The 13,888-nt window shown below is 27.9% G+C and overlaps 1 protein-coding gene across 1 annotated transcript; it reads left to right on the forward strand.

Annotated features, from left to right (window-relative positions):
• Nucleotides 1–763: 763 nt before the first annotated feature.
• LOC113853114 (receptor-like protein EIX2) lies at nt 764–4,004 on the forward strand. The gene has a single exon (XM_027483568.1). It carries the CDS (start codon nt 801–803, stop codon nt 3,741–3,743), a length of 2,943 nt encoding a protein of 980 aa, XP_027339369.1. The 5' UTR covers nt 764–800; the 3' UTR covers nt 3,744–4,004.
• Nucleotides 4,005–13,888: the final 9,884 nt, after the last annotated feature.

A 13,888-nucleotide genomic window follows, 5' to 3' on the forward strand; every position in this document is an offset into this window, starting at 1 on the left:
ATTTTTTTTCTTATTTTAAGAATGCTAGCATAAAAAGACTCATGAGTTGACTGTTTGACTTAAGAAAGTGTTTAGTATTCAAAATCTTTTAACTTTTCTAGAAATGTTATTTAAAAAGTTTTTTTATTCATGTTTGATATAAGATATACAAAAATATTCTTAAGAATGTAAGATTTGAAAAACTTAAATTGTTAATAAATTGAAATTTTCATTTTCCTACCTTAATAGATGGGTATCCTCAACTTTCACAGAAATATGAAATTTTAGACAAAAATATATTCTTTATCCTACTTAAATTATTTTGCATTCTCTCTACTTCACTAATCTCTCTCATGCTCTTTCCTACATAGATGTTCTGCTTCTACACTTTGTTAAACATGTACTCTTATTTTTATTCATTTCCCTCTCTCAATTGTCATTATTTACCTACATTGCTATGCTCCTTCTTTTTCTTTATTTGTTTTTTGTTTTTTTGGTTTACTTGTTGCAATTATTTGCAAAGCTTTATATGGCTTATATTTAAGTTAAAACTATTTTTTTAAAAATAGTAACATTTCTAGATAAGTTTTTTTAATACCAAATATAAAAATGAAAAAAAATAAAAAAATTCTTAAAAAGTTATTTAGTAAACAAATATAGGTAACAAGTTACCTAATAAACACATTTATGGAAATCTCACTTAAGATTATTAAACACCTAGGTTCACATGTACAGCACTAGTTTATCTATATAAAAAGATCTCTAATACCACAACCTTAAACCAAGAAATTGAACACCATTTGATACCCTCTGGTTGGACAATGGCGAGCACAAAAATTTTGTTTGGATATTTTGTCATTCCTCCCCTCTTTCTTTTCGTACTAACCCCTTTTATTGTTGAGAGCCTTAATGGTGACACACTTTGTGTTGAGGAAGAAAGAGTAGCCCTCCTTAAAATAAAACAAGATCTTAAGGATCCAGGCAATTGTCTCTCGTCATGGGTTGGTAAAAGTTGTTGTAATTGGACGGGGATAGAATGTGACAATCAAACTAGTCATGTTCTAAAGCTCGATCTCAATCTCTGGCATATCTGCACCACAAACAGATATCCATTCACACGGCTAGGTGGTAAGATAAACCCTTCCTTGACATACTTGAAACATTTGAGTCACTTGGACTTAAGTAACAATAACTTCGAAGGAATCGTCATTCCAAATTTTATAGGTTCTCTCAATATGTTGCATTACCTTGACCTATCCCATGCAAATTTTTCTGGAATTGTCCCTACTCATCTTGGCAATTTGTCAAATTTGCATTATCTTGATATCTCTACTTCATTTGAACTACTTTGGGTTAGAGATGTTAGCTGGCTCTCTGCTCTCTCTTTGCTTCAATATCTTAACATGGATTTGGTTAACATTACTAGCACGTCCCATGAGTTGTTTGGAGCTGTGAACATGATGCCATCATTGTTAGAGCTACACTTGTCCTTTTGCAATCTTCGTACACTACCTTCATCTCTTCCATTTGGAAATATTACATCACTTTCTGTGCTTGATCTCTCTTCGAATCCGTTCAATTCCTCAATACCTTCTTGGTTGTTTAATATGAGTTCCCTCACAAACCTTGACTTGTTTTTTTCATCCCTAATAGCTCTTCCTCCTGTTCTTGGGAGAGTGAATCTCTACAAGCTTCAGAATCTAGATCTTTCATATAATAATATCACTGGTAATATAACTGAAATGTTGGAGGCCTTGTCTTATTGTAACAACCAAAGCCTACAGTTTTTAGATTTGAATTCCAATCATATAACTGGGAAATTGCCTTATTCTTTAGGTCAATTTAACAGTTTGATTAGGCTTGATCTGTCAGGGAATTCACTCACAGGTCCTATACCAACATCTATAGGAAACCTGTCAAATCTTGATTCTCTGAGCTTGAAAGGTAACATGATGAATGGGGAAATTCCAGAAGGTATTGGTCAACTAACCAAGTTGAATTCCCTAAATCTACTCTACAACAATTGGGAAGGTACAATGACAAATATTCATTTCCACAATCTTACAAGCCTAAGGTTTTTCTACATATCATCTAAAAATAACTCACTTGCTTTGAATGTGACACAAGACTGGGTTGCGCCTTTTCAGTATTTGACTTTTGTAGAAATCCATGATTGTCAAGTTGGCCCAACATTTCCTAACTGGCTCAGAAACCAAATGTACTTGAATAGGTTAATCCTCCAAAATGTTGGAATTTCTGGGAAGATACCCCATTGGATTTTCAACACGTCCTCCCAAATTTCGCAGCTGGATCTTTCTTACAACAAAATAAGTGGATACCTTCCCAAAGAAGTGAGCTTCTCAGCCTTATGGTCACCTTCGGTTGAGGTTGACCTTTCTTTCAACCAGTTGATGGGCTCAGTCCCACTTTGGTCAAGTGTGAATGCTCTCCATCTAAGGAACAACTTATTCTCTGGAATAGTACCTGCCAATATTGGCGAAGAGATGCCTAATTTGGAGTTCTTGGATCTTTCAAATAACTACTTGGGTGGGACCATTCCACTATCTATAAATAGGATTCAAAATTTGAGTGATCTTGATCTATCAAACAATTATTTGACAGGAGAAATTCCCATGTTTTGGATGGGTATGCAACGCTTACAAACCATTGATCTTTCCAGCAACAATTTCTCAGGTGAAATTCCAACTTCAATATGCTCATTGCCTTTACTTCGTATACTAGAAGTGAGCAACAATAATCTCTCTGCTGATCTGGCATCAACCTTTCAGAATTGTTCCAGTATGCAAACTCTTTCATTGGATAATAATAGGTTTGTGGGGTCTATGCCAAAAGAGATCACTAAAAACCTTCCTCGAATTGAAGAGTTACTGCTACGAGGCAACAAACTCACAGGAAGCATTCCTGAAGAGCTTTGTCATCTACCTTTTCTCCATTTATTGGATGTAGCAGAAAACAACCTATCAGGGTCTATACCGACATGCTTGGCTGATTTGCATGGTTTCAAACTGCCGCAAACTTTCTTTTTGAATTGGATGTATTCAATAGTCTTTCCTGGCTTCGTACTATACAAAAAGCATACAGAGTTGGTCCTAAAAGGAAGAAAATTTGAATACTGGAACCAAATGCTCGTGCATTCCAGCATCGATCTGTCTAACAATCATCTTTCTGGAGAGATACCTGAGAAGATAACAGAGCTAATTCATTTGGGTGTCCTTAACTTGTCATGGAATCACTTAACAGGGAACATACCCAACAACATTGGATCATTAACAGATTTAGAAAGTCTTGACCTTTCACACAACCACCTTTCGGGTCCTATCCCTCCAAGCATGGCTTCTATGACTTTCTTGAGCAATTTAAACTTGTCATACAACAACTTGTCTGGATCAATTCCAATTGCTAATCAGTTTGGAACCTTCCCTGATCCATCAATTTATGTAGGCAACCCAAATCTTTGTGGGCATCCGTTGCCAACTAATTGCTCATCATCATTGCCCAGAAATGAAGAGCAACAAGAAAAGCATGAAGATCATGACAGAACTGAAAGGTTGTGGTTATATGCAAGCACAGTTGTGGGATACATTACGGGCTTCTGGCTCGTGTGTGGCACCTTGGTGTTGAAGAGGTCTTGGAGACATGCATATTTCAACTTTATATTTGACATAAGAGATAAGCTTCTAGTTTTTATCGCCGTTAATTTGGCGCGTGCAAAGCACATATTTGAACTAGGAAGAAGTAACTGAGAATACAGACAGACATCATACTTGTTTCTTGTGTGTGTTGTATAACTTTGAAGTTGATCGTGATTATACTGTGTTGCTTGAACCTGTTCGCATTGTTCATACTGGTTTTTATCTTTTGGATTTTTGCTTGCCAAGCGGCATATATTTGTAGGAATGGTAATCTATTAAAAATATGATTATTTATTGTATGAAATAACTTAGATAATTTCATATTTATATGATATATTGGGTATAATTTAACCTTACAATTTGATTTTGGAAGGATATAGTGAGTGAAATGTCGCATTAATATGTTTAGTTGACAAATATAATAATATAAAATTAATACTTTGAAAATGTTTTATTTACATTAGTTCTACAAATTAAAAATTATTACGAAGCTATGTATGAAAAATGCACGCTATGTTCAGGCCACACGTTATCAACCAGCTCCACGCATTCATGAACATTATTCAATTTCGCCCCCCGAATAGGCAGCAATTTCGGGCAAAACAACAAAGGCTAAGCTCATCCATAAATTTTTATTGAATGCAGGAGAAATTTTTATCAAAAAGTGACGAGTAAGACATATAAATAAATTTTGATATAATATCCAACTTAAAATATTAAAACTATTAGGTTATAAGTTTTTATCACTTAATATTGCTCAACTTTTTATTCTTATTCCATATGAAAATAATCTACTGATATTTATTACCTCAATACTTTACTACTTTCCATTAAATAATTAAAAACATAAAAGTATATTGAAAAATGAACATTCCTCAATTTCTCAATATGCTCTACGAATGAGTTGTTTGTCTGAAAAAACTTACATAGATAATTTATAAAAATAATTTGTTTTTTTTATAATTTTTAAAATGTATTTCAATAAGTTTATTAATTTAGATTATCACTTCTTAATTTTTAATATATAACGCTAGCTATTTTCTTATGCACCAATGCAACTATCCCTGTTTGTACAAAATCTTATATTCTTAATATATTTAATCAATACTCTCAATTCAAGATTATTTATAAAAATTATAGCGTTTAATTATGGGATAAAAATGAAAATGAAAATGTGATGAATAAGTTCTGTTTTCTTCAGTAAGTAGTATTAAGAAGTAATCGTTTATTTACCGTTCTCGTTGTTAAAAAATGAACTAATTTTAATTTTAGTTTTGATAATTTTTTATCTTAAAAATTTATAAAAATACATGTTTTCAGTCTTTATTATCACTTCTACAGTTCTCTTCCATTAAACGGCGAGATGAAAACACATATCGACATGTTATATATATTACCTAATTATGTTACATCATTGATCACTTTATGGATCAAAATTAATAATTAAAACTAAACACATGTATTTTACCAATATTAAAATTAAATTAACTAAATTTTTAGGAAAGGAAAATATATTTAATTAAAAACTAATTCACAAAAAAAAATTAATATCTTTCTTTGTGTTTTTTTCTTTTTTTACCAAACATGCTTAAGAAATTAACAAAGACAAGATAAACAAAAAAATTAAAGATAATTCACTTTCATAGAATTGTTAATATTATTACAGATTTTTTTGGAACCCATTAGCATAAAGGGTTTGAAGATGGTAAATGGAAATGAGAAAGAGATGATTCCTCATGCATATGGTTTATGCGGATTCTCATAGCGGGCAGGACCACGTTTAGGTCCTAAAGTTCCAAAAGATGGACTCAAACGATTTTGGTTTGGTGGAGTAATGGGCTCAGCTGGTGGCGGCGTGGGCTGAACTGGTGGCAGGGGCACAGCCCGAAATGATACTGCATTAGTCGGAGGAGTTATGGACTCAGCCGGAGGAGTTACGGGCTCGGGGATTGTAGCAAAAGCAGAGCCTAGAAGAATACCCACAAGTACCACTTTCAAAACTGTTTCACCAACTTTTGCCATTGTTGTTTTTGATGTTCAGACTTCAGACTCTGTGACCCTTATATAAGACTTCAAAAACCAATTAGGAGGTAATGCTAATTGTTAATTGTAATAACTTCTCTTATAAAATTTAATAAATTTTACTTTTTTAATTTTTAATAAATTTTAAAAATATGTTGACAGTATTTCTATGAAAAAGTATCCTAAACGTACAATTATAAATTATTTTGTAAGTTCGTTAAAAGAAATTGCTGACAATATGTGGTGTCATGGATTATTTTGTACGCTTGTGATCATAAAAGTTGCAGACAGTGTTTATTGATCTTCAATCTTGGAATAAATACTCACAAATTGAGCAAAAATCTCTCATGTAAGCACAAATGTCCATCTTCGCTGCATATAGAAGTGCCTGTGCCATGCACAGCGCCACGCATGGATGAAGACGATCCAAAATCTAGGCAAAAGGTCAAAGCTTAGCTTAGCTCACCCATATACCTTCATTTCACATTGCGCATTTTCATAACCTGCCCCTGAATTTGTGCACTTTCATCAGGGCTAAGTTCCAAACCCAGTCTTGATCCCCAGGTTGCTTCCAATTCCATTCAATAAAGCCTTTACCTGCTTCGCTAACTTCCACCAAGTAATATAACTCATTACTGTGTTATATGCCTTTTTCTTACATTTTATTTTTTAAAATTCATTCCTTATTTTAATCTTGAATTTTTTTTAATAATTTAGCTTTCGGGATTTAAAAAATATCACTTCAATTTAATTATATTTAATATAAATATAAAAATAAAAATATTTATCATTTAACATAATATTTTGTAATTTTTAAAATAAAAAATCATGAAATATATCCTTTTTTTTATTTTAAAATTTAATGTAGGTTTTATACTACTATTACAACAACGGAAATTTTATTAGTTTTGAGAAAATAGGCATCATTCAGTGAATATGCCATTTTAATTCTAACGGCCTGTTAAAGTTTGTCCAGTAAAACCAACTTTAAAAAATAAGAATTATTAGTTAAAAGGTGTCAAAATGGCACAACTCAATTTAATTAAGTTGATTCACGGTGAACGTTAACTGTGAATTAATTTAACCAGCCTAAATGAGTTAGAAAATTCCTAATTCAGCTTCAACTCACTAAATTAGTAAGTTGACTCACGGGTTATGTTACTAAATTTTAAAAAATAAAAACATAAATATTAAAATAGAGATTAAAAACAAAACAAAAAAACCTATTTGATTTGCATAAATGTCATAATATTTCAAGGTTTTGAGTAAATAAAAAAATAATATTAATAACAAATCAATAATTAAAATTAACATATTAGGTGAGACGAGTAAAGTAAAGTACATAAATAAATTCATATGCCTTGTGAATAAACTTTTTAACAACTTAGTTTACCCAAAATCTATCACAGACCAAGTTAGCTTACGGGTTATAACATTTAATTAAATTATAAGTTTTTGTTAGATAATTTAATCATAAATTAACCAATCATAGGCAAAATTTTAACTTGATTTAAAAATATATAATACCTTATTCATATATATCAAAATTAATGTAATATATAATATTGAAATTTATTATAAACAAAGTGACTCATGTGCTTTGAAAAAAAACACTAATGTGTAATGAAAAACGTCGTCTCTTAGATTCTATGAAAGCAACAATCAAAATAAGAAAAGATAATGTGAATATAAATGGTAGAACCTCATAAGTGAAAGGCTTAGGATTTGATTATCCATAACATTGAGGGAGTTGAAGTCTCCTTTTTAAGATTTTTCAAATTTAAAATTCTTGTATATTAAAAATTCATACATTTTTTTACTTATTTCACCAACCTTTTTATGATTTAACTTATTTTAATAAAGTTGCATTATTACAATTTAATAAATTTAAGACAAACTTAAACAGTTCAAAAAATAAAATAATTTAATTAAAAAAATGTTGTTTTTTTTAATCTTAAATTTTTTTACACGTTACACTGTAACGTAAAACTTACATTGAAAGACATCAAGTGTGTATTCTAGTCTATGATACCCTTTCAATATAAGTCAGACACTGTTATTACATTCTAATTTGTTCATATTTTAATATTGAGATTTAAATTTCAAATCTTGATTTCTCTCTCTTTTAAATTAAATTGAAATTAAAATTTTTTTTTCTTTTTTTTTTAAAAGTTTGAAAAGAAAATTTAAATTTTTTCTTTCTCTTTGAATAAATTTTAAGATTTAAAAAATTTAAACTTGAATTTAAACTTTTATAAAAATAAGAGTAAAACTAAAATTTAATTTTTAAATTAAAATTATAATAATGTAAAGGTAAAATTAAAATTGACATGAAAAGAAATTCAAATTTTAATTGTAAAATTTAATTAAAATAAAAGATTTGAAATTTTAACACTAAAAAGTAACATAAATGTGTCAAAATACAATATATAGCAAAATAAAAAGATATCACATCACAACATGACATTGTTTCACATTTTGTGTAACGCGTTTTGTATCTAAACAACACATAAATAGTATACCCATTAGTGTGATATTTTAATTTTAACGTATGATTTTTTTTATTAATATTATTTAAACACGGTTGAATTCATCTACTTTTGATAATTTATTTCTAAAAAAAATATTTGAATAAATAGTTTTTAAAATGGTCTAATTGTAATTAAAAAAAACATAGTATTAACATGAAAACATTCTATCAAAACTAATTCACAAAATTATTTATCTTTCATTTAATATTAAACGAAACTTACCTAAGAAATTTGCAAAGTAATAAAGAAGATAATTTAGAAATACATGATTAGTTGTTTATTATTGCATATTTTGACAATAACATGATAAAAGGTTTGATAATTGGAAATCAGCATTGAGCAGGACATCATGAAGGTGGTGGAGGTGGAATCTCGTAATGGGGAGGACCGAAACTAGGTCCCGAATGAAATGATCGAAAAGGTGAACTCAAACGATGTGGGGCCGGGGGTGGTGGTGAAGCCTCGTAGCGTGGAGGGCCACGATATGGTCCTGAATATAAAGACCCAAAGGTTTGAGTTTTTGGAGGGTGAGAAGATCCTGATGGAGGAGGCAGGGGTTTCGAGTTGGCATGCTCTGCATCTGCATCAGAATCAAAGGCAGAGCTTAGAACAATCATACACAAAAGTGCCACTTTCAAAGCTATCTCACTCAATTTTGCCATTGATTCTTGTTTTGGAATTCAGACCTTATGACCCTTATATGACAATCCTAACCCAGTTAGAAGCAAATGCTATTTTAATTTTCCGACCTTATCTATACTCCTACTTTTTATGAATTTTTAATTATTAAATAAAAAATCTTTTTTATTTTTAAATAACAAATATATTATTTATTATTAATTTTAAGATTTTTCTAACTTATACAACATTGATCAGGATAAAAAATCATATAAGATAAGCTTTGGTAAAAAAAATTGTAATAAATAATAATATCCATGCATTAAATAACATTAAATTCAACTTTTGACCATTTTTAATGTTGTTTAAGTTTAAAAAATCTATAATTTTATTATTCTTGTTTAAGGACGTACCACAAGAACTAAAGAATACATTTCACTATCTTATTTTTATTAAAAGTATTATAAATATTTTTATTATATTTATTTTATTTTATTTATTATTTTTATTTTAAAAAAATTTATGCAACAAATAAAAAGAATTAATGATAAGAATTGTAAAATAATTTAAATAGTCAAACTAATAGTTCAATTCTATTAATTGCAGATACAATAGTCAAACTAATGAAAAAATATCATTAAAAAATTAAATTAAAACCAAGTAAAATATATTTGAACAAACTATAATTACATATCTTGTGCGCTAAGCACGTTTTATTAGAAATTCTATATATATGATTTAAATTTAAAATATTTCAAACTAATATTTTAAGCAAGTTAATTTTGAAAATATGTTTTTATTTGAAAATAATAAATAAATATAAATAGAAAACTGAATGTTAATTTAAGTCTTATTAAAAGTTATCATTTCTATTTAACAACCATTCCCTTAAATATGTTATATATGCATTAAAAGTATTAGTTAATAGTCCATAATATATGGACTTTCTATCTTAATTTTAATATTTAATTAATTATTATTTAAATAAAAATATTATATGTATTTAAGAAACAATTTAATGTGACATCGTATTATTTATTTTAATAATTTAAATTTAAGATTTAATATTAAATAAATTTTGTGAATAATCACAAAGATTTAAATATTAAATACTTGGTGTATAAAAATTACATGTAATAAGTATTATATGGCATAAATAGTAAAGTAATGCATCTTTTATATTTGAAAAAGAATAGCTAAAGCCCAAAATTACATACAGTACTGCTAGAAAAATCAGCTAACAATTAACAAAGCTACTAATTAAACAGCTTAGTTAGAAGAAAAAGGAATCGAAGTAAATTATTGAATTCCAATTCTAATAGGGTGGCCCAACTTAGCCAAATTATCAACCACTCTATTTATGTCTCTTGACACTTGAAATTGCAATGCACAAACTAGTTACAGTGGGCCATCTATTACCTATGCATTTATAAATGCTCATAAAATAGTAACATCTAAAGATGTTTGCTACTATAATCATAAATTTTAAAAAATATTATATATTCTTTTTAAATTAATAATTATAATTCTTTTAATATCTTAAAAATTATAAGATATTTACGTTTTTTATATCTTCTTACTTTAAAATAGACCGTAGAAATTACCATATTAAATGGTGTAGTTTCTAACCTTTTGCATGAGTATCGTGCGGTAGCATTAGAGGTTGTTGATCATGTCTAGACCGTGCAACAACATTGCACCCTGTGGACTTCCACAAGCAGGCGGTAGTGAAAAGTATTATCTCTACTTTATTTATTTGAAAAAGAAAAATATAATTAGAGGTAAAATAATATTAATTATTATTTTTATTATATTTTAATTGTGTAAATTTTTAAATGTGATAAATTAAATATAAGTAAAAACTAAATGTAATAATGTTTATAAATATAAAACTTAAATAAAAAATAGTTTTATAAAAATGAAAATGTGATATATTTTGAGAAATAAAAATACCTCTAAGTTAAAATTTATTTATTTTCTCATTATTTTTTTTCAAAAAGATGTTAACTTTTATACTACTTTTGGTTTTATTTATAAAAAATAAATATCCAATTCACTAAATTTAATAAAAACTGGTTATATGTAAAATTTATATTTTATTTTAAAAATATTTGTAGAACTTAATAGTCAAAATTGATATGATACGTATTATATATAACTAAGTATTTTATAATTAATGAATTTTAAAAAATTTATTTGATATTTTTTACAAGATTAAAGGTAATATTCGTACATTAAAGACCATGATCTCAGCCGAACGAGTATCTTAATTGCTTCTCTTAAATTAGTAAATGTCATTAGTCTAACTGTTCCTTTTTTTTTTTCCCCTCTATGCGGTGCGTTTTGTCTCTTTGCCCTCAATTTTAGTTTTGATAATAATCCAATTTAATGAGCATAGACATTGTTAATTCTCAAATTCAAGATTTTTCACTCTCACTTGAATGAATCTGTGTAGAGTTTCGTGTCTCTTAGGGGAGAGAGTGCATTCTCGAACAAAGGATGATTCAGAGATTGTTTAATTTAAACGCTATTTTAATGTACATTTTTTGACATTCAATAAAAAAACTAAGAGCAAAGATTTAGAATTTATGGGGAGGAAGAAATAAAGCAATTATTCATGAATGATTCTTAAAAAGGAAAATGCAATATAGAATATATGAGAGTATTACATCATAGTTTGGCCTCTTGTGTTTGGCACGACAGGAGTGCAACTACAAAAACAAAAGTGATGGTAGCAAACTGAATGGCATTGTGTGGCTGTGCCAAAACAGTAGGCAACGCAATTGCTGTTATTTGTGCAACTTTCGAAGGGTCCCTTAAAGTTTGGTGCAACTTTGGAAACTGGAAGACCTGCGTACAAAACAGTAAGCGGTGTCAATTATTCAGAAAATAAAACGTGGTTTTTACTACTAAGTTTCGCACTTAGATTGAGATTTTACCTTGGCAAGTGGTTGCAGCAAGAAGCACAAGCAAGAAAGCTAGCATGAAGGAAGATTTCTCCATATCTATTTTACAGAATGGTGCGGAAACTCTCTCTCTCTCTCTCTATATATATATATATATATATATATATATACACCCAAGCATGTTTGTATCTTTATTTTAAAAATACAAATTAATTCTCAATTTTGATTATTATTTTTTCAATCTTTACTCTCTCTTTAATGATAAAACATACTATTAATTCAATTATCATAATAGATAAATATTTTATTTATTATAATATTTCTATATTGAATAATATTAGAAAACATTTACTTATAATATAGTAATTAATTAATTATATATAATATCAAATAAAGTATTTTATTAAAGTAAGGGACAAAGTTTATAGCAGCTTTTATTGATATAAAAAGTCAGACATATGATAAATATAATATAGTGAATGGATATAACATTTAAATATTTTGTTAACATTTAAGATAATTTTTTAATTATATTAATTGTATATTATGCTTCATAGATGTAACAATAAAATTTAATTGTACATTTGAATTTTATTATTTTAAAATAGGTTTAAATGTGTTATGACTGTTTAATTGTTTTTAAAATTTATTACTGTTCAAATCTAATAATGATTTGGTAAATTAAATTATTGTTTTATTTTAAAAACAAAAACAAAACAAAAATTAATCCCATTAATAATGTATGATAAAAAAAACATGTTAAAGTCTTCTAAAATATATTTATGAATAATATTTCTTTTAGTAAATACTTTGATTATAATTTTAGTTAATAAAATTTTAAACATTTTTTGTCAAAATAATATTAATCATTTACTTGCAGCAACTTTATTGATGTTAAGTAGAACGAAAATGAGTAACAAAATTCTTTCTCTAAATATTTAAAAGTTGTATTCGGTAAAATTCACCGTATATTAAAGTGAAATAATCCCTACTAGTTGATCCCACTTTTAATGGTCTTTAAATATTTATTTTAATAGTAACAATTTAAATAATTAATCTAGTTAATTAAAATATTTTATTTTAATTTGTTTTTGAATCACATCATCTTTAGCTAACAAAAATTGATAAGCTAAAGAAAAGAATAATCTCATTAACAATTTATGACAAAAATATATTAAAGTATTTTAAAACATATTTACAAATAATATTCATTTGAGTACATATTTTGATTATAAGAATATACTTTTAGTTGATAACATATTCTATATTCTAATAAATGACAACAAAATTGTTTTATTTAAATAAAGTAAATGTCAACACAATAAATAATTTTTTAAAAATAGTAAACACAAACCATGATAAAAAGATAACAATGGTTTATGGAATTGTGTCTCTTGAGTAGCATTAGATGTCTAGAAAATTGATGTATATTCCAACAGAGAGAAATACATCCAAGAGTTAGCGTAATTGGTAAAATCCCAAGTGGGCAGAAAAGATAGAGTTTATAGGAGAGAAGAGAGAGAGAAGAAGGGGATGCTCTGAACCATGGTCTACAAAATTTGACATAAATCAATTATTGGAATTCAAGAAACGATATATGGGAGTTACATCTTAGTTTGGGCACTTGCTTTTGGCATCACAGAATTACAGCCACAAAAACAATGTTTATAGAGGCACACTGGACGAGTGCAAGGTGGGGTGGAACAGTATTTGGCGCACTCGCTTTTATCTGTGCAAGATCCAATTGGTCCTTTGAAGTCTATGGAGACACTTGCTGCTGCAAAACACCAATATGTTGTTTCAATTACTCTAAATAAAATGTGTTTTATAGATACATATTATAATCAGATCTCATATCTTACCATCACATGCTGTTCCCACAAGCAGCACAAGCAAAAAAGCTAGCATGAAACGAGATTTCTCCATAACTTTTCTACACGATTCTCAGGAATCAGTCTTCAAATTTGTATTTCTATGGATGTCTACCTTCGCTTTCTTACCTATTCTCGCACTATATTATATATAAAAATTTTACATCCATCGCTATAAAGTATTCATGGAAATAATTGATTTGTTATAAATTGTATTTAATAAAAATTTATTCAAATTGATTACATATAAAATTAGAAAATTTTATAATCAATATTAAAAATAGAAAAATATTATTTACCTTAATTAT

This window comes from Abrus precatorius, unplaced genomic scaffold (genome assembly GCF_003935025.1).
Source record: "Abrus precatorius isolate BTA unplaced genomic scaffold, Abrus_2018 Scaffold10, whole genome shotgun sequence".
Classification (NCBI taxonomy): Eukaryota; Viridiplantae; Streptophyta; class Magnoliopsida; order Fabales; family Fabaceae; genus Abrus; species Abrus precatorius.